Raw genomic sequence first — 22515 nt, 5'->3', positions numbered from 1 at the left:
AACAGTTTCTAGTTACATGTAGAGGCAGGTGTGACGTCATTCTACATGTGTCTCCACTCAACTTCATTTCTCTCTTCCTTTTTCAACACACAAACGACAAGCGACGTCTCAAACTGGACTCGTGTCCTTAATAGAGACTCCCAGCTCCAATCCAGCCTGTTCTGACCACAGACCGTATATGAGAAGGTTCGACACGGTTCTGAAATACTAAACAACGCGGCATTCACGAGGATGCAGCTACGTCTTCTCTTCCTATCTCCCATTGGTTCAAGGGGTCGCTTCGTAAACCGACGCAGTGCGTGAGGCCTTCCACCTCTCGTCCGTGTGCTGTGATAAGAAACGTGACGGGAAGAGGAACGCAATTCTAAGGAGACCAGGATAGACAATATGCAATCAGCTTGTTGACAAAGTAGAGTCGTCAAATCAGCGTATAAGCCTCCTGTGTACACCCAGAAACCTTCAGGCTGCAGTCAGGGGTCAACCGGGTCATGTCAGTGTTCAGTAAACAACACCTTCGGTCTTTGGACCTTTGGTTTGGATAAATCACCATAAATAAAACGATGTCCTTTGCAGTTTGAGTTTTCATGTTTCCCGTTTCCATTAAGCAAGAGTCAAGCTGGCAGCTCAGTGGTGCTTTGAGCTAAATGCTAACATCAGCATGCTAACAGGCTCGCGACGACAACGCTGGCATGTTGATGTTCAGCAGGAATGGGCCTGTTAACCGAGCACACGATGGGTGTTCAGTGTTAGCACGCTCGCTAAATAGCACTAGAATGAAAGTGCAGCCTTGACTGACGGGGATGTCATCAGTCCTGCAGGTATTTCTCTGTAAACTAAAGTATTGACATTTTAATTGTAATAATAGCGCTACATGACTTTATGACAATAGTTTGAGCGATTGCGAGGACAAATCGACCGACAAATGACCATTCCTAGAGCTACGCAATCAATGAGACACGGTCTGCCACACAAACATACATCTATAATAAGTTATAATCAATTACGAGGCCATTTTAACAGATTTGTTTGTTTCTAGGCTAATGAGTTCACACGTCCGTTACATTCTGGTGAATACTGTCACAGTAGGAGAAAAGACGCCACTAAAACACACGTTGAATTTAATTCTGATAAACCAGCCGAGCAGAGGACAGGCGTGGGAATGTCAAACACACAATACAGACACTGAGGCAAGTAGTGCAACAGAAACAGAACAGTTCATTACAGGCGAGTAAAAGAAAAGCGCTACAAGCACAGTTAGAGAAACGCTGCTGACGGAGCGCTCAATGCTAACGAGACATCCGTGTTCACAGGTAAAAGAGAGTCTTCACACGCTGCACAATGACGCTCTGCAGCTTCCTGGATGTCGAGCAGAACACCTTAGAAAAACACTTTAACAGGCTCTCCCTCCCACCGAGAATGAATCACAAACAGATCAGACATGTTCTGGTTACACACAATTTATTGTACAACAATCACTAGCATGCAAAGTCAGGTATGACACTCATAAGGCATTTTCTCCATGTAAAAGCTGCCTTTGTCACTAGGTAATCCAGTTTTTAAAGTGCAAAGTTCACAGAATGAATAGATTTGACCTACAGCACTACTGTTGTAAACAGATCTATTAACCAGACACGCAATGACAAAACGTAAGATTGAATTACTGTCAGTTAATATTACATTACACTGTGCAATGACGACAAGCACGCCGCTCGAGTCACAGGGCTTCGCTGTCAGAAGTCGCGAGATGCTGAAAAGACGGTTTCACAAGGTGGAAAGTTTAACGCAGCTCCATCTCTGTTAACGACTGTAAACCGTGTTTGAAGAGCTCGGTCTTTGGGCAAAGATGATAAAGACACGCGCCTGCATGAATGTTCATATAGACACATGAACAAATACACACACACACACACACACACACACACGACATAGTGAAGGGATCTGATACACTGGCATGTGTGGACGTGAATAAAGACACAGAAGACACCACACCGTCAAATAAATAATAATAAGATGATGAACACCCAACTGGACTGTGACACATGACGATCAGGGACGCACTAGACACTGCCAGGTACATTGAACAAAAGGTGGGGGGGGGGGGGGGGGGGGGGGTCGGTCTCTTAACGACATCACAAAACTGACCACCACAGCACAGCAACGAGAGCGCACAATTTAAAAACACAACGAAAAGTATCTGCTACCAAAAGGTCGAGCTGTTGTCAGCCGGGCTAGTGGCACATTATTGCCTTATTATACCTTATGTTTCTATACCTGTGTGTGTATGTGTGCGCGCACACACACACACACACACACACACACACACACACACACACACACACACACACACACACACACACACACACACACACACACAGACACACACACAAAATGGCTTTTAGGCTTCTTTAAATCTTGCTGAATGAGACGGGTGCGGCTGCAGCAGCCGTATGGCGTAGAAACAGAGTGCAGACGTCTTCCAGCAGGGTGGAGGACGGAGTTGATTATTTCAGGTGGATTCTTCAGCGGGACACTTTCAGACTTCTCTGGTGTGATCTGCTGATCTGGAGATGATGTAGAGTTCTACTGCGGGCTGAGATTCACCTCTTTGACTTCATGTGTTGCTGGTTGTCTATGTGAGAATTTAACAAACGCATCTGAACACTAACTAAGTAGCTCTCTTCCTTACTTTCGGACACAATTAGTGCAGTGGCAGTCTAAAATTAGAATCAATATACAGTATATATACACACACACAAAATCTCCCTACTCTGTACATCAGCTTAAAGATTTATATATTTCTCTGTATATATACACATTTATATGGAACGGAGAAAAATAAAGGATCCATAATAGTCTTCTAGTGTTTGATCGGGTAAACATCACAGTAAACACCTCAGAAGCTTAGTGTGGTCATGACTGTGGCGCAGTGTGTGTGTGTTTCTGTGTACGTTTTAACTGGAGTCACCTGTAAGGCACACTCACTTTGGGAGGATAGCACACAGACTGACGTTCTCTCTCTCTCTCTCATCTAAACCACGGCTAGAATAAATACAACAGAAGAAGAAGAGCAGGAAACAGATGCCCGTCATGAAAGAAAAAGCACTTTTGGCTGAACACTTAAAAAAGGCGAAACAATAAAAAGAATAAAGCGTTGAACACTGAACAGATGTTCAGAGCTGGGTAACATGGGCGATGGGAAGGATTAGCGTCATATATATATATATATATATATATATATATATATATATATATATATATCCATATTTCATTCAAACATACACAAAAATACACTATCAGGTAAATTAAAATGCTCTTCCTGGCCATGAAATCAATAGAAAAGAAAAAAAAGGTATAAAATATCCAATATCTGCAAATCTTATTTTGTGATCAAGGACAGTATGGCACCCTGTAAGGGACAAACGGGTCAAAAGAATGTCCAATAGTCGCAGTGCTATCAAAAACGTGACGTTACGGGACATGCAACAAGTGGACTCAGACGTTCCCTCTCAGTTCTCTGCACATGTCCAAATAGAAAAGAATCCATCCAGTGGAGTTCCTACAGACATCTAAAGAGAACTGAGGGGGAATAACAAGGTTGTTCTTAGTGCTGCATGTATTGACATTAGCAGGCTTGTTTTGGCTGATATCACAGGGCTAAATATTCTCAGACAACTAAGATAAATTCATATTTAATAAAAGAAGTGGCTTGTTCTTGAGCTGGCGTCAAACAACGACGGGGTTTCTCCTCGTCCCCTGCGGTTGTTCGACTCCGTGATTGAGATGGCTTAACAGTGAGGATCGGTTGCCCCTCCCAAATCCCTCCCTCCCGCCCTCAAACGTGAAACAGTTCTGTAACTTTGCTCTTCTGCTCTAGTACACACAGAGGTCAGGGAACTTCATCTCGTAGATGGGTACGGATCGACTCTGGCTTTGGCCATAACCTGACGAAATGGTTCCAGACGGGCTGGGCGGGGGTCTGAATGGGAAGAGTAAAGCGTCAGCATCATCGCGAGTCAAAACATCCTCCTCATCGTAGTCATTCGACATATGCCAAAGCACCGCCTCTTACCTGATTGTGATCTCAAAGATCTGATTCAGTTTGCTCTGCAGTAGGGTGGCCTGGACAGGACAAAACACACACAGATCACATGAGACAACAGTACAAAGCTGAAGCAAGAAAAGCGGTTGATGAAAGGAAGGTGTTCTCGCTGTACCCTGGCACCACAGTGTGCAGCGATCTCCTCGAAGGGGGCCTTCTGAAACTTCTCCACCACTTGTCTCCTCCGCTCCCTCTCCTGCTCCTCCATGCCCACGCTGTCCACTAGAGGGAGACACAAACGACATTTACGTTTTTCCAATACTGCACTTTATTGTACGTTCAAAGAGACAATGTCGCATTAGTGCTCCTCCTCACAGCAGTGAAGGACAGTCGTTACCAAGACAAACACGTTAGGTTGAAACTAAAAAGCACCCCCCCCCCCTCCTCATCCTCATCCTCCACATGCTGCCTCTGGGCGACATGGTCTCCATTTCCACTGCTATGCCGACGACACCCTGCTCTACATACAAAGCCTTTCATAACCCTGAACCCCTTCAGACCTTCAGACCTCCTGCAGTGACAGTTTCTTACCGTTATGTCATCTCTCTGCCTCGTTTATATTCTTTTATTGTTTCTGTTTTTAACATGTAAAGAGCCTTTGAGTACCTCTTAAAGCGCTAAACAAATAAAAAGTATTATTATTATTCATTTTAATGCTGCAGCTGGACTTAAGTAAACAACACTGTTACTTGGTCACATTCCACCACTGGTTTCAACCACATAGGAGGAACATCAATACAGACCAATAGAATGTTTTACACACGGTGATACTGTTGATACACAGTGAGAATGAATACTTTAAATACATCAGAAGTGTGAGGACGTACCAATGGCATTTTTCAGGGTTTCAAATGTGATCTCCTCTGCTGGTGTCCTCTGTGGAGGAGAAGAAGACAAACGTGGCGTATGACGCACTAACACGGTACTTTACACTTCCTTAAAGTGGGTCTATTTGATGTCGGGAGCGTGAGGTATCTGTACCTCCTCTTTCTCCGGACTGTTCCTGGACTCCACCTCCACCTGCAGGGAGATGGTCTCCCCGATGCTCTTCCTCTTGGACAGACGGTCCTCATCTGGGGACAGAGAGAGCAGAACCTTTACTCTCTTTTTCTTAAATAGAATGATGATGTTCAGTGCATCTGGAAAGCATTCACAGCGCTTCACTTATTCCACATTGTGTTGAAGCGCAGTGAATACTCTCTGGACGCACTGTGTATATAGAACATGTCCGAAGCATTTATTGAATATGTAAAACCTGAGTAAGCCCACATAGAATAAGATGGAGCCTTTGATGATCTGACAATTAATATGAAATGTGAAGCGCCACCGTAAAGGTTCCCAAACACTAAGAGAGCGCTTGACCTTTTAACTCAATGATCCTGGCTCAGGCCTCAGAGCTGCAAAAGACTCTGCCCTGATGAAGTGTCCTTCAATGAAACACTAAATCCCCGCCGGCTCCAAGGGAGCAGTTAGGCTCTGCATTTACAAACAGGAATCAATAAAGCACCAGCACAAAGTTGTAACACGCTGGCCAGCCGATGCACATTATTCTTATTTATTTACTTGAGGAGAGGAGCAGATTTGCCACAGCTGTATTTCGAAACCGACGCTAACAAACGAGATGCATTACCAGTATACTGAGGGACATAAGGCGTCGCCAGTCTATCGGTGTTGTAACCGCTTCCTCCGAGGACCTCGGTGATCTTCGACTGGAGGAACAAAACATCTCCTTCTACCTTCTCCAGAGAAGAAAGCAGCCTAGGAAGAAAGATGGAGCAGCGATATAAATATACACACACACACACACACACATAACTGACTACCGTAATAAAATATTAGAATATCAAATGTAGCAATGGTATAGTTTGGGAGAAAGGCTGGTTCATACTTGGGATTATCAATGAAGACGTCCTCAGGCAGCAGGTAGGGACTTTCTTTCAGTCTCACCTCAATTACCTGCAGCGCAGACGGAAAAGGCACATTATTAAAGGAGGTTCCTTGTGTTCACACACACACACACACACACACACACACACACACACACACACACACACACACACACACACACACACACACACACACACACACACACACACACACACACACACACACACACACACACACACGCACACACACGTATATATAAACAAAGAAGCCCAGGCCAGACCTCTTGTATGTGCTGGCAGAAGGCAGGGACGGTGGTGAGCTGGCAGATGAGGTTGAGGTAGGCGGCGGCGAGCGCATGAACAGCACAGCGGTTGAAGACGGGCATAGCCTCGTCTGTGGACAGAGCCAGGTCCTGACAGGAGACGGAGACACATCAGCAGGGAACCCTTCAATGCATGAGGAACTCACCCACACACAGTCTCCATTTGTTGTGTAGAATAACTTCTTCAAATCCACTCAGCCTTGTTATGACTCTGACCGTTCCCACCTCTTAATCTTGTGTTATATATATATATATTGGTATTCAATGATCTAAATGATGTAAAATACAAACGCACTACATCAGTACCTGCAAGGCAAGCGCCAGGCGAATGAGGTCCACCACCACCTCTTCGTTAGCCAGCTCCACGCTGAGAAGACCCAACAGGGCGAAGAGCGACTCGTAGTGCTGCCGGCCGCTGCTCTGCTCCTTACAGCCCAAGTAGATGTGTCGATACAGCTGCTGGCCGTGCTGTGATGAGAGGACGCATCGCAAGTATGTTCACAGCTCAGAAACATACTTGATGTGTAAAGGATTTTTGATTTATATATATATATTTTTGTTTTCATTGGCACCTTTTTCATGAATAAGTTGTCCTGCCTGGAACATTTGTCCACTTTGAGTTTGAGCACAGAGATGTCGGAGATGATGCTGCGTAGAGGGAAGGCACAGCGATTAACGCGCTTCCATCGCTCCAACGTTCTACAGATGAAGCCCCACAATACAAACGCAGAACCACCATGTTCCTGTAGAACATACACACACACACACACACACACACACACACACACACACACACCTTATGTTGGAGAACTTGGCCGTGTTGTCGTGCCTGTCGATGAGACTGAGGAGGATCTGGAGCACCAGCAGCCGAATCTCTGGATCCTCCGTTAGAGAGAAGGAAAGCAGCGGCTCCAGGAAAGAGGTGGGGAGCGCCGTCAGCATGTTGGTGTTCTGGAATCCGGCCGTCACCTGAGAGATTAACAATCACACACACACACACTTTACAGCCTGCAAGCTGCAACTCATTTCTAGGCGCACATAATCAGAACTGTCGGATAAAGACTGAGCATCAATGACATGTTGATCGGTTGCACGTAGAGATTCTGATGTTTGTGGAACGTGAGCGCTGTATGCTGCGGTAAAGTTTGACAGACGACAGCTATTGAGAGGTGAGATGTCACTCTGACTGGACTGAGTGTCCTTCTTATCAACTTATCAACAGGGATGAACACAGCCTGCAGCACTATTATATAAACCACTTTAAAGCTGTGTAAAAACCACACAAAGAACAGATGACGCTTTAAATTATTAATAGTGCAAGGATGAAATCCTACCTGGACCAAGGACTTCAGTAACATGACCTGAATCATCCTGGTGCCCTCAGGTCTGGATGAAAACAAAACAAAAGCCTTTAATTCACCAACACTCAGGTCTACACAGGTTGACAAAGTACAGTCGACTGAAGGACGGAATATAGTAAAATAGAGAATTATATAAACATGTGTAGCATAAGGAGATCAGTGAGTAGCTTACCCAGAGCCTGTGGAGGGCAGAGCTGGGTAATTCCCAGGGACAGGGATCTTGCCCATGATGAAGAGCATGACCTCTGACCTCTGGTATGTCGGCAGAGTGTTGGCAAATGAACCTGAAAGAGACAGAGACGGAAAGAGAGGTGGAATGAACACTAGTCTGTACAAATCAAACACATGTACACACAAAGGCATGAATACAGACACAAGTGAGGTAAACGCCATCGTCACAGACAAACAGATCCTGTCTTACAAAGCATCACACACACACACACACACACACACACACACACACACACACACACACACACACACGAGACTCACCGATGGTCCTGATGACAGCCTCCTGCAGCTGCCTCTCCTCGTGAGCTTTGATGATCTTTGTGCCGATGTTGGTGTTGCCGTCATAGGAGCCGGTCAACTCGTAGTCCACGCTCAGGCGGAGCTGCCTCAGCAGGGTGTTAAACACCTCCAACACGGTGGGGCCTGTAAAACACACACAAAGAGAACGATCAACAGACTAGTTCACATGACAGGGCTCCAGACTGCATGGTCCCACTTTGCCAGCCTGTAACTGAAGAGTGTACATGTGTATGTGTGTGTGTGTGTGTGTGTGTGTGTGTGTGTGTGTGTGTGTGTGGTGAGTTAATCTCCTCACCTACAGAGCCGCTGGCTGCAATGGCGGCGGCCTCCAGCAAAACCTCCACTATCCCAGCTCGCACTGTGGCTGAATTCTTGCTGTTAGCGTCCAGGTGACCGAGGAGCTGCTGGATTACCAAGTGAGAGTGCTGGGACTAGGAGAGAAGGAGAGAAGGAGAGAAGGAAGGAATGAAACTAGATTCGAAAAAAATACAAGAAAAATAGCCTACACATAACAACATACATGCATAGCTTGTTCAGAGCTGCTACTGCAGGAGGTCGCCACGTGTTCTGTGTCTCTGACCAGACGGTAGTAATGTGAAGTGCTGGTTTAGGAAGTGATCCGTTGTCATCCGATATTTTGAGTGCTGGTCATGTAATGGATGTCGGAGGCCGTGTGTAAATGTTGTGTGATTGATTGTGACTCTAAAACTAAAAGCGTTGGAAATAAAGCCTTGTGTTGTTCATTCATGTTCAGTGTTACAGCTTTGAGGAGGAGGCTTGATGCACAAAAAGACTCTTCAAATATCTCTCATTGTATGAAACTATTGTTGGCTGTAAACTCCATGAATACTGGAGCATGTTTCACCCATACAAGATTAAAATAAAGATTAAATAAACCATGGTACCGAGTAAATCACACAAAAAATGTTTCAGGATTTCATTATTTGGACCTGGATTTATGGTCAACACGGTGAAAGAGAGAAGAAAGGGGTGAGGAAGAGGAGTTTGTGGAGACGTAGGCACTAAGTCACTCACCTGGATGGAGTACATGATAATTTTAAAGCAACGCACTGCAAAGGTCTTTCCCTCCCATAGAGAGTGGTTATCCAAGTGCCTGAGGGAAGACAGACAGGAGAGGAGGGGTGAGGATACAGACGATGTGATAATAATATACAGTGACAGTAATAATGGAAAGCAGCAATATGTATATATATATATATATTAGGATGTACTGCGATGTTTACTGTTCACAATCAATGAGTGAAGAATTTATCTGTCATTTAATGTAGTCAGGATGTTGATATAAGATGCAAAACCAAATCAATGATGACAATCAGTAACACAACTTCCATCAAACATGATATGTTGTGCATATAAACTTGGATCCAAACTAAAAAAATGTAGCTGTAGCAGTATTCCTGCATGTATGAATACTGCCATATTTCATCCTATCATATTTAGAATTGCTCAGCAGATTTCTAAAACTAAACTTGCTTTTAATCGAACGTTCATTGGAAAATGAAGCCGCATCGTCAGCCTGCTACATCAGCTGAGACGCAGGGAAAGAAGCCCAGAGGGTCAAAGAACAGGTGGAAACACAAAAGACAGAAAATGAAAAGTCAAAAAAGGAATAGTTGACGTCTAGAGCTCAGAGAGATGCAGGGAACCGGCTGAGACCGATAGAAAGAAAGACAGAAAGCACAATAGAGCTGTGTGTATTTAAACTAGAGAGAGAAGGAGGAAGCGTGAGATGAAAAGAGAAACGGATCACAGAGGACCAGACTCTGAGACGTCCACAGATCAATCAAAACATCACAGAATGACCTTAGAAGCACGATAAAGCTGCAGAAACTACAACCTTGCGAGGCAGACCTCAACATAACTGCAGTAATATACAATTAAAAACACGCCGTCTGCAAATCGTGCACTCGCATCTGGAACAACTATGTAACCTTGCATTCACCTTGTTGCGCCCCCTCATGCCAATCAGTGCACAGATAAATATGCGACAACACGGCATTAAGATGCACCCTTCCTGCGACAAAAAAAACAACAACACATGCATAGAGGAAGGAATCCCCAAAAAGAGGAGAGAAGAGTTTAGTGGGGTTGTCTCACATCAACACCGGCGTGACGGCATTCTTGATGTTGCCGTAAGCGGCTCGTCCCAGCAGCTCCCTGAAGCAGCGCTCCGTCAGCTCCACCGGGCTCTCCTTCTCCTTCTCCGACGCCTGCAGCGGAGAGGGGGAGCGGCTGGTAGGGAGCGATGCAGGTGAGGAAGCAGACGAGAGGGAAAGGAGGGGAGAGGGGAGGGGGGGGGGGGGAGTCGGGGAGGGAGGGGGAAGAGAGGTGCAGATGGCGAGAGAGAGAGAGAGAGAGAGAGAGAGAGAGAGAGAGAGAGAGAGAGAGAGAGAGAGAGAGAGAGAGAGAGAGAGAGAGAGAGAGAGAGAGAGAGAGAGAGAGAGAATGGACAGGAGTTTGAAATCAATTGGATTCAATAACACTAACGTTTCCACAAAGACTCGATTTCTCTCTCTGGACCGCCGTGTCACTGCAGCCTTCCCGTCTGAGGTTCCTCTCCCCTCAGCAGTGTGTCTACGGTGAAAATTAGGAAGCCTGCGTTGATGTGTGAACGCATCCGTTATCATCACGGGAGACATGTCCGTGTCTGAGCTCGTATGCGCGCGTGTGTGTGTGTGTGTGTGTGTGTGTGTGTGTGTGTGTGTGTGTGTGTGTGTGTGTGTGTGTGTGTGTGTGAACTCACACCGGCCCGTCTTTGTTCTCATGCATAGTTAAAAACCTTCACTATAACATTGTTTATTAACCGCCTCACTCTTTCATCTTGTTTGCTACTGCTGTGGAGGAAATGTGACTTCCTGCCTCTCTGTGGCTCCTCCAACTCAAAAATATAAAATACAATGAGATTTAAGGGTGACTTAAAAACAGCAGAAGCAAGAATAAATACAGGATTAAGATACAAGTTTCACTTTAAAAAAGGGCAAAATCTTAAATGTAGCCATTTTGTTTTAGGGCTGCCAATGTGGCAAACTTAGGTGAGTTATAAGCTGCTGGTGTTTAAATATTTAGCATTTGTTCAGCAGTAACGAACAATGTTTACAACGCCACTCCCTCTGACTCCTGTCCAACTGAAAAGTGCTTCTAAAACGCCGTAGACTTCATCCTGCACGGCTTTGTCTAAACGAAAGCAGGAGGAGAAATCAGCATAAAAGCCTACTTGGCTGCAGCAATCTGACCTCTCATCTGCCTTTAATTCACAGGGGGGGGGGGGTTTGAGTATGTGGCGTGGAGGATCGTTGTGTTAACATTTTCTGCTGAGGCAATGGCGAGAGGGAAAATGCTCGTGGGACATTAAGCTTTCGCAGGTACCTGAACGCCTCATTAAAAAACGACCAATCGTGCTTGCAGTTGTTCTTGAAGCACAAAAAGAGACTTTAGTACCTCCAGAAATAAACAGGAATTACTCTCGACTGTCAGAGGGCTCGACTGAAACTATGCCTGGTTTGATCTTTAAATGAACTTGTACGCGTGCGTGGGGATTAATGCGGAGAAAAATGCACCATCTGTGAGTTTAATTAGACTGTACTGACTGCTGTGGATTTTATGGATGCTAATGACTGAGGATGCACAGCAGGGGCCGGCTTCATCTCACACACACACACACACACACACACACACACACACACACACACGGGGAAGCTGAGAGGGAACTGTGTGTCTCTGCTGGAGTGTCTGTCTCCGTCTCTCTCTGTCCATCTGTCTCCCTCTTTCAATAAGCTCAGTATTTCCATCACTGTACTTTCTATTATCTCCCCCCCTCCACCCAGTCTTCAAATGTTCCTCTCGCTGCCCTCCCCCTTTGCTGCCCTAACCTTCAGATCTCGGCATTGACGTCAAAGTGAATTTCACTATGTGGAATACTGCCAAGAAAGGGATCTCTCTCCCTCTCTCTCTCTCTCTCTCCCCACTCTCTCCCCTCTCTCCCCCTCTCTCTCTCTCTCCCCCTCTCAATTCAATTTCAATTTTTTCAATTTCAATAGCTTTATTGGCATGAAAGTTTAGAAACAGTATTGCCAAAGCATCAACCTCTCTCTCTCTCTCCCCTCTCTCTCTCCCCCTCTCACATTGTGATGATATTATTCTCCACCCATTGCACTCTTTTTCGTCATGCTCTCCCCCTTTCTCTTTCTCTTTAACTTGTTCTTCCCATCTCTTTGTGCTTGGATGCTGCAGGTTGACAAACAGACGGCCATAAGGGGAGCAGAGCTGTCAGTGGGTTCACTCCGTGGTGACGGTGATGATGAATGACGTGGGTGACGGCCGAGCAGACCGCCGGGACAAATATGGCCCAACGTAAGACTAAACCGGTCAGCTGCAGCACGGTGGCTTCTGGCCCGTGTGAGCGAGGCACGGCGGGTCAGCGCCGACTCGTTGGCGGTCATCGACTTTTGTCGACACACGTTGGCGCGGGCCTGGACTGATGTGTGAAGATGACACGCCAACACCAGGGCTGATGAACAGCAACATGCAAAACCCAAATCGGTTCACGCTCACCTCTCGGTGCGCTCTCCGCTCTGCAGGTTGAAGAGCAGAGAAGGAACGATCTTGTCCATGTGCTGAGGGTCCCAGATGTTGGCCTGCAGCTCGTCGTTCACCGTCTTCCTCACCACACCCTGCAGGCCCTTGATACCTGCCATGCGGATCCTTGGAGGCAACGGAAATAGAAGATCAGATATCAGGCACTAGACATCGTTTGACTGGTAACCGGATCTATAAATGGAAGAGTTATATTTAGGAAATCTTATTTTTGTCTAGTTTTTAAGTCTGGCCGTTACCCTTAAATTCTGCTCAGCTATATTTAACTGTTCAAAGATGTCACTTTGTCTATTTTCAGAAGACAGGATCACTTTTAAAGATTTCCTCTTTTGACACAGATGTAAGTGTCCAGGAGGAGTGGTAATCTATAAAAAAAGACTTCCTGGAGCAGTCTAAAAACAGAAAGTACTTAATAATTCCCCCTCTAGCGCCATCGAGCATCTGTCCACTCACTTAGTGCGGATGTCAGGGTCCTCGTAGCTCGAGTGGCACATCTCGCTGAAGCGGGACACAAAGAAGTCATAGCTGCGGTGGTACGACGGCGTGTCCTCTTCTATGTTGGCAAACTTCACAAACTGAGAAGGGAAAAAAATAAAACTTTATATTTTCATGTCAAACTGTAAAAGTCTCCTCCTCAAAGGCTCTAGTTTGTTGGGGGATTATTTAAATTTGATTAAAAACTCTTTAATGAGTTAAGTCTAAATCCCCATGATGAATATCTCAAAGTTAAACCTCAGTGTCATAACATCTTAATTAGAGTGAAAAGCACAGGGGGGGGGGGCAGAAAATGTCACGCTGACATTTAGCTTCACAACACCCTCCAATTAATAAATGATGAGCTGGATTTCTTTAGAAAATCAGATGCTACCTGAAGCAAGAACAAACAGCAGATGGTTATTAAAGTACATAAATCCCCCTTCATAAACACAGGCTGGACTAGTGCAGGAAAAGGAATTTATGGAGCAAATGAACATCTAGAGAAACCCTCTTGTGAATCCATCTCCTGCTCACAAAATGAGTGTTTGCAGTGGGTTTGTAATGAAAAAGAAGAACCCTCGTGCAAATTAAAAAGGAAGTGATCCCATCGCTACATCTGTGCTCAGTTGCTGCAGCAAAGTGCCGTCGCAGTTGATAACGGGAAGCTAACCCAGTATTCCCAGCAGGTATACTGGGTTAGCGTCTCGGTATCAATCGACTGAAATGGGCTCTCTGTCTGACTGGAAGCTTTAAGAGTAGGGTTGAGCCTAAAGGATGGAGAGATGAGATTATGAACATTTTTTGTTGCAACCAAAGGCCACACCGGGAGAGACTAACCCCTGCCCTGAGTCCATCTTCTTATCGCATCACATAAAGCAAGCTGACAGAAACACTAACTCAGGTACTGATGTGTGGAAGAGTCGGCTTGTGTCAGGAAAAAAGAAAAAGGTTTTAGGTCAGAGTAAAACCTGAGTCTTGTGGCGATAAACTCTCTAATCCGCTCTCTTCACCTCTCGCTGATACTGAAGAACACTAAGAACGCAGCAACAGCATTAAAACATACAAAAACTATGCATAGTTCTATGTATGAGGAAGCTCAGGGTTGGGTTTGTACAGTCGGGATTTTCTGCAATTACAGCAAAACTAATCCCAATCAATATGGTCACCATGTTCAACAACAAGCACTCTGAATGCAAAGCGTTGAATTAGCACATACTGCAAAAACTCCTCTACTATTGATCGTGGTAAATAGCACTGTGATGCACAATTAATTACACGCAGCACTGATGCCTGCGTGTGTGTGTGTGTGTGTGTGTGTGTGTGTGTGTGTGTGTGTGCATTTGTCCTAAATACACACTCGTGAGTTTGTGCGAGGGAGAGATCGGTAGCATGACGATTATGAGCGAGAGGCCGGCGTGACGCCGCTGTGGTCTGCAGCCGATCTGATTTCCGCTCATCCAGCGGCGCCGATAGCTGCACATCAGAGGACGCTCATCGCCGTCGCTCCCTCTGAGCTCTGATCCCCCTCACGTAGTGACGCAGTATTTCCTCTTAAGGTTAACATCTTTTACTTTGTGCCATCGAGAAAGTGAACGCAGCCTGTCAACGTCTGTTATAAACGAACACACATTAGACATTTTACTGACCAACAGTTTGAGGATGAGGGTATTTATATAAACGTATATCAAAACAACACGCTTCTTGTGGCAAATTGGTTTTGCTTATTGAATTCGATTCACAGCACAACATTGTGTGCGTTTGGCTTCTGCAGTAAATTGAAACCGTACATCCGTTGGAAAGCTACCTTGACTCTAATCACAGACGAGCGGTTGAATAGTGCATTCACTCTCTCCTGAATGCAACGACTCACTTCCAAGACTTGTAAAGGCAAAATACATCAAAACATGTCCTTATTCTAATCTTTATCGTCATTTTTATTGCAGTTTTTGAGTTATTACAGTGATGAAAATGTGTTGCAGATACTTTTCACACTACTTCTGTCCTAGCTAAACAAAATTCTAAATGCTTATGATGACGTTTTATAATGGGCGGGGTTTTTTCTTAAATTTATTTGCTTCAAAAACTATAAAAACATCCGTTTCTAAAGCGGTAATACGGTCCTGGAAACTCACAGAGTTGGTTCCGAGGATCTGCAGGCTGGGTTTGTCGGACTCCAGCAGCTTGCGCACCATCTTGAGGAAACTCTCCACGAACAGGTTGATGCTCTGACAGTGGCAGGCCATCAGCAGCTGGTCCAGGGCTTCCATGGCTATGCACACATACCTGAACAGGAGGGGGAAGAGACACGGAAACATCTGGATGACGCCATTAACCCCGTAGGCAATAACAACCGTTCGGATCTCTTATATGGATGTGTGCATATTCTAGATGTCTTAACTGCACACAGCAACATGAAATAAAAATGCGATACGCTCTGCCAGAAGAACTGTGGAAAGTCGCATATTGAACAGCTTTCAGCCGGACTCTGCCAAGTGTAAATGTGATCTGAACAGGCTGTTTGCATTAACGAGAATCGTCACAGAGCGTCCTCGTCATGAGTCATGAATATCATCAACTTCTGTGGAACATAAAGTAAGTACAGAGTGTACAGAAACCCCTGATGACCGTACACCAACCCTGCACAATGTACATTTGTCATTACACAGAGAGAAAAGTTTAAAGAGCAACAAACATATCTGGTGTAAATTCAATGGCATGAAAACTGTTTGTATGTGGGATACAGGAGACATGCTTCCCTTTAGACAGGACTTTAAATGGGGATCTGTAAAGCATCTCAAGCTCTTTGGTGTAAATCTATTACTTCACAGCAACTTTAAATTCTTATCACGATTTGAATGCGTTCATATCAGCTGTGTTGGATTTAAATCGGTTAAGATCACGTGTGGCAGAGAATAAATAATACTAAAAAAAGGACAGAGACAGCTGAAATGTTTTTGGAAATCTTGATGCGTGTTGAATGACGAATGACCGGCGCTGACCCGTATCTGTGTCGGGCCACATCCCTCGACAATCTCTCAGACAGGTAGGCTCCGATACGGTCCAGCTTCTCTGGAGCCGACAGGGCGTAGAACGTCAGCTTCTCCATGTTGGCCTTCACCAGCCCATCCTGGGAGGGAGACAGAGGGGAGACAGAGAGGCAGAGAGACAGGAGAATAAGAACACTTTCACGTCTCATTTGCATGGTTTAGAATCCTGGAGGATTGTTTCACACGCAAAACAAAAAGCATGCTCTCAGGTCAGAGGAGATGCACAAACAGAAACATCAGTATCAGTGGCATTTTGCACTAAATCAGGCTAATAGATCATGACTAATTCATGTGTTCCACTACTGTTCCGTCAACATGTCTGATGCAATAGTGTGTGCTTCTCCTCAAAACCCAAATTGCATATCTAGTTCACAAAGTTCCACCACCACCTACTTTCCCCCCTTGACCTACTTCACCGCTCTTCAGTCTGGTCAGGGAGGATTCGTTGGAGTTTTACACTCCAAGCATCCTGTAGCAACACAGCGACGCAATGCAAGAGTGTCTCTAAAAATACTGACCGTGATACACGGGCAGAACGACATTCATCATTTACAAAAATGCCCCGAAAAAAAAAAAGAAAGAGAAAGAGAAAGAGAAAAAGAGAGAGAGAGAGAGAGAGAGAGAGAGCTGGGAATATGTGAGCAAGAATCCCATTTGGACGAGTAAAAGCACAGGGATGACTAATTACATGTGCAATGATCTACTCAAGCACTCCAGGAAGTCGTGACAGTGAGCAGACGTGAACGACACCAGGAGCCTGAGCCGAAGCAGCTAAATGGAATTCAGCCGCCGTTCATTTCTCCACTTGTGGTTTTTCTCATATTATATGCAAGCATCAAATTTGCCTTTTGGTCCATTTTAAGATCTTAACAGTCCCGGGGCTTTCCCATCATGCACTCCGGCTCATTGGCACGGCGTCCCGGCACACCCAGGTGAAATGAGGGCCTCCTTAAAGTCAAAATCTCTGCTGTGAAAACAAAAAAAGGGCCAATTCCACACATCAGTGGCTTCTTCTAGAGGTTTTAATAGTGTTAACAATGTCATTTGTAATTTCTTCCTAATGATGAAATCCAAGCATATGCAATGCAAGTGACACTGTCAATGCACACCGCTGTGGGGCCCCTTACCACCAATTATCTGGGAGAAACACTGAAGTATAGCAACTGTGTAGAAAACACAGCCACATGCTCACACAGTGCGACACAATTTGGATGTAAATGTCATCAGACGGCTCCGTTATTCCCCGGCTGCTGGGATACAGTTAGTTACAGTCTCAGCAACCCTGGGAGTACAGTGACCAGAAACGAGGTCTGCTGGTACCAGTGCGTCCTGTATTCTGCAGACTCGGCCACAGATCCGATCGGTAAAGTGGGTTACTGCGGTAGAAAAAAAAAAAAAAAAAAAAGTTTCCTCTGCAACAAATCGTCTTGTTCTTCTCCACCCAAATAATTCTCTTTATGAGTCATCGGGATCAGATCTCAAACAGTGAGGTCTGTGGTGTGATGCCGACAGCTTTGAAGTAGATAGTTAGGTATGGAGGCTGTTTTCTCATCACCTCTCTCTCACTCTTCCTTAAATCTAAGACAATATCACAACACTGTTGTTTATACTCATTTTCCAGGGACTACAGACAAAAGGCTTCCAGCTAAATGTGGTGCAGAGCGTTTTTCTCACATTTTGTTAACATGTTTTGTCAACCGTTCTTGTCTAAATTAACTTTAATAAAGTGCTGCAGGGACGACGTACTTAAGTAGGCCAACCTGCAAGCTAGCATCTCTCTGGTTCGGATCTACACCATCATACGGACAACAGGGGAATAGTTGGACAACAAACATATTGTTTTTCAGAAAGGCATCATCAAAAGAAACACTCGAGCTTCTCACCTCCGGGTCTTCTGGGAAGATGTTGTCCACCAGTCTCTTGTACCGAGGCCTGAGCGCCCCGCAACAACCACAAACCCCTGAGGAAGACGAGGGATGGGGAGGAAGGCAGAGAGAGAGACAGACGCTCAGTTTACATTTGCAACATGACTGGCAGAAAAATGCAATAAAAACAAATGAAAACAAGTCTTCTTTTCTCCTAATCAGCCTCTTGTTCCAGAGGCAGGGTTACATACTGTGATACACAGCAATTCTAAAGTCAGCAACCAATCATGACTTCACACTGACAACGTACTGCATCACCACAAAGGAAATGGTGGGACACTTAATGATGGAAAGCAAGAACATAAAGATTAAGCAAAGAATAAATGAAAAAAGGTGGAGCTGTAACGACACAGCTGCAGCTAATAAAATAATAACGACACAGCAAGAATGGACAATCGTCCCAGTATTAATGTTAGGGCTTTAAGTGACACACTTGAATATACATATATACACGTTGTTCGTTTTATGAGGTGCTGAGCTTCACAGTGAGAGGTTCAGATGATCGGCCGCAGCGCAGAGAAGCGGGGACGTTCTCGGGGACGTTCTCTGGGAGCTGACAGACCTCCATCACTGGCTTTCACTGTAGCAGGGCAAAGAAATAACGCGAGCGTCCACAAAACTGCAGAGTCACTTAGCAGCCTGCAACAACACAAAAGCTGCCAACAGTTGAATTGCTGTGGCGCGATGCCATCATTCAAACCACTGCGTCCAAGATTAAAAACATCACAGGGAAAAAGTGAAGGTAGTCAGATGTGGAAAGAATGTGGTCACAAGATTACACACACACACACACACACACACACACACACACACACACACACACACACACACACACACACACACACACACACACACACACACACACACTCTCTCAAAGCAATCAAGAGCCTTGAGTAGAAAAGTGCAACACACTGAAGATTGATTTCTCTGACTTTGCATTGAGGAGAAAAGCCAGCTAGGCAGCAAAGAGAGGGCTGGATTGTGATTGGTTGAAGAAATTCAGCAGTGGTGAGTCATAAGGGGACCAAGGAAGAATGGGGGGGAAAAAAAGAGAGATATAACCTCCAAAAACAACCATTTAACATCATTTAACGCATTACGCAGCTCTGCATAACAACTAGGATCTCCCCGCTGACACCAAACAAGGATAAATGAATTTAGGAGTCACAAAAGACACTAATGACAGGAAGTAGGTCACTCTGCTGAAAGCAGTGCAGTCACTTGTAACGACTGGTTTGGTAACCTGACACTTCAGATAGAGACGGTAGAAATGCAACGTATGTCAGACGAGCAAAACAATCTGCTAAAAAAAAAAAAAAAAAACAACACATTTTGTTCTTCCCTTCCTTCCTCCGAACATCACTTCACTTCCCTCTTTTCTCCCAAAGGAAAAATGTTTCATTATTCATTTTTGCTGTTACACAGATTGAAGCGTTTCTTGCTGACGTGGCACTAAAACCCCATTCTGAGTGCATAGTGACCGGATATTAACTAAATTGCCCCCCCCCCCCTCAGTGTGCTGTGTATACGACATACAGTAGATGTACACATATGTAGGAGCATTCAGTGTAAAGAACTCATCAACCAGCAAAGCCAGAGGAAAGCCTTGTGATCCACTCTGTCCACACTGTGAGACCGCCAGCTGTCGACTGTGCTACACCTCCTAAAGAAAATGTAAATATTTCTCTCAATATTAAACGAGCCAACTGTGCACATTTCACACAGATAATGAGGCAATAAGCTGCCCGACTCACTAACGCAAACGGATGAGCTGAGCTCAGCTACGACGCCGCTTCACAAGACACGGTTCCACTGCAATACAGTAGATCTCCATGAGATGTACAACCAGAATATATAGAGGAAGATAAACTCATTTAAACCCAAAACACTTGAAATCCCATCATCGGTTCTCTATCGTCTATAAAATGTCAGAAAATAGTAAATAAATAAACGGCATCACAACTTCAGAGAGCTTCCTAGAGGCTGAAATCACAATTTCATTTTTGCTTGATTTAAATAAGGATACTTACTTATAATATGTTGGTTCATTCCCAACTCTTTAAGGAGGATTACAACAACAATGTGACATGAAATAAACCTGTTCTGTCATACTTCATTATGTCAAACAAAGGACAATGTGGCTTTAAAACACTATTGGTACAGTATGTATGGAGACCATCTATTACAGCAGAGCACTGAGGCCATAAAGATTAAATGGCCGCCCTAAATAACAGCTTTTTATCCAAAGCCTTTCACAATTTGCATCTTCACAGACTCACTGATGGCAGCAAGCTAACATGCAAGGTGCTACAGTTTGGAGAGCTGCCCAAGGACACTTCGACATGTGGGCAGGAGGTTTGAATCCCCAAACCTGGCAGAGCCGCTCTCCCTCCTGAGCCACAGCCTCTCCTGAGCCACGTCCCTGCAGTCACTATAGCCCTCTGGTGTGTTATCAGTGACCTACACCTGGGAGGAGGGCAGTCAGTACAGGACCAGATCTCCTTGAATAAGAGTAAAAAGGGATCTTCGGGGCCTCAACCTCGGTTTAGAAAGGCCTCGGCGTGTTCTCTAAAAGTTCTGCTGAACTCCACAGCAGGAGCTCTGCTGGTGCTCAGGCTTATCTCTGACAGCCGTGTGTCTATTCATAGTGCTGCCCCTCTCTCTCCTCCATCACTTCCAACACTAATGAGGCCTCCTCTGCACCCCTCCCTCCCTCCCTCCCTCCCTCCCTCCCTCCCTCCCTCCCTCTCCTCTCCTCTCCTCTACCACCTTCTCTCTCATCCTCGCTGTATTGGCCCGGGGCCCGAGTGTAGGAGTCGCAGAGGATTTAATGAAAATGCAGCAGGTCCCACGAGTGGAAAAGGGGTTGAGGACAAAAGAGTGACAGAGACACAGGCAGCTAAAGAGAGAAAAAAAGAGATGGAGGTGTGACGGGGGAGGAGGATTGTGATGCACCGAATGAGTCACAGATTAGAGCTACTTATTGCATCTTCTGTCCAGCACCAATCTGTCCTGTCCTCCGTCAGCACCGCATAGAGGGAGGAGAGATTTTGGGGAGGAGAAGAGAGATTGCATATACTTTTTATTTATATTTATTTATTTTGTACACACACACACACACACACACACACACACACACACACACACACACACACACACACACACACACACACACACACACACACACACACACACACTAGTGCTCCACAATCATTTTAACAGCTCAGTGGGTGTAGCAATTTACATGTTATTTCCACTCCTGTGGTGCAGTGGAAGCGTACACATTTTCCATTACAATTGGTTACAGGCAAGTTCTATTCCTACTCACTTATTCTTTATGACCTTAAAGTTGCTGCTATTGCTTGTTTTGTTTTCTTTAGGCCAGCTGGCACACACATTTTATATATATATATATATATATATATATATATATATATATATATATATATATATATATATATATATATATATATATATATATATATATATATATATATATATATAAAATGTATTATATAATCAATTTTAACTTTTCATCTGAACAGTTTTTTGGAGACAAAGAGCCAATCAATCTTAAAGCAGAGAAGTCGTTTCTAAGTTTTCAGAGGCTTGATGAAAAGCAGTTGATGTTACGTCACTATTGGACTGCAACTAATGATTACTGTCATTATCAATAAACGTATTCTTTTTTTTTTTTCTTCAAAATATCAAAGCAACAGTCTAAATACCCAAAGATATTCAGATTAAATTATATTAAAAAAAAAGGGGGGAAAGCAGCAAATACTCAAATTTGAGCAGTTAGAAGCAGTGATTTTTTGCTTGATAAATGGTTTACAGATCTAAAAATGCAACTGCGATCATTTTCCTATCCTAATGTGCTTCATAGTGAGCTATAATCCCACGTTTCTATTGGAAATGACTCGCTGAGAGAACACTGCACCGCTTCAGAGCTGAGTTGAGTTAGTGTGAAAAACAAAGAGAGTGTTTCTGGTGTTGATAATGGTGGGTTAGTGTGGAAACCGCTAACAGAGATCAGCAAGGTGGGTGGACAAGAACTTGGACGACAGCGGTGAAAACACACACACACACACACACACACACACACACACACACACACACACACACACACACACACACACACACACACACACACACACACACACACACACACACACACAACATCCACCCACTCTGCATGGCGAGCTGACAACACATTTAGGGGCTGGAGACCAAGTGGCTCCACACACACTGA

General features: G+C 44.7%; 1 protein-coding gene across 6 annotated transcripts in view; it reads right to left on the bottom strand.

Moving 5' to 3' along the window:
• Window positions 1-1101: 1101 nt before the first annotated feature.
• The window catches only part of LOC137882273 (protein EFR3 homolog B), a 25506-nt gene continuing 4092 nt past the window's right edge, over window positions 1102-22515 (bottom strand). For all 6 annotated transcript variants that reach the window (XM_068724478.1, XM_068724477.1, XM_068724475.1 and 3 more), the window contains 22 exons: window positions 18222-18298; window positions 16291-16418; window positions 15424-15574; window positions 13268-13389; window positions 12773-12922; window positions 10319-10453; window positions 9236-9314; window positions 8496-8631; window positions 8162-8323; window positions 7842-7953; window positions 7643-7694; window positions 7105-7277; window positions 6881-6956; window positions 6615-6776; window positions 6267-6398; window positions 5988-6055; window positions 5730-5857; window positions 5081-5172; window positions 4927-4975; window positions 4215-4321; window positions 4070-4119; window positions 1102-3976 (listed from right to left, as the gene is read on the bottom strand). In XM_068724478.1, coding sequence (XP_068580579.1) covers window positions 3871-3976; window positions 4070-4119; window positions 4215-4321; window positions 4927-4975; window positions 5081-5172; window positions 5730-5857; window positions 5988-6055; window positions 6267-6398; window positions 6615-6776; window positions 6881-6956; window positions 7105-7277; window positions 7643-7694; window positions 7842-7953; window positions 8162-8323; window positions 8496-8631; window positions 9236-9314; window positions 10319-10453; window positions 12773-12922; window positions 13268-13389; window positions 15424-15574; window positions 16291-16418; window positions 18222-18298 — 2447 coding nt within the window. In that variant the 3' untranslated portion in view covers window positions 1102-3870. The remainder of the gene's footprint in view (window positions 3977-4069; window positions 4120-4214; window positions 4322-4926; window positions 4976-5080; window positions 5173-5729; window positions 5858-5987; window positions 6056-6266; window positions 6399-6614; window positions 6777-6880; window positions 6957-7104; window positions 7278-7642; window positions 7695-7841; window positions 7954-8161; window positions 8324-8495; window positions 8632-9235; window positions 9315-10318; window positions 10454-12772; window positions 12923-13267; window positions 13390-15423; window positions 15575-16290; window positions 16419-18221; window positions 18299-22515) is intronic.

The sequence above is a fragment of the Cebidichthys violaceus genome, unplaced genomic scaffold (genome assembly GCF_023349555.1).
Source record: "Cebidichthys violaceus isolate CVI_PGR_0920_01 unplaced genomic scaffold, fCebVio1.0.p SCAF_31, whole genome shotgun sequence".
NCBI lineage: Eukaryota > Metazoa > Chordata > Actinopteri > Perciformes > Stichaeidae > Cebidichthys > Cebidichthys violaceus.
This window is presented reverse-complemented; position numbering and strand designations above follow the sequence as displayed.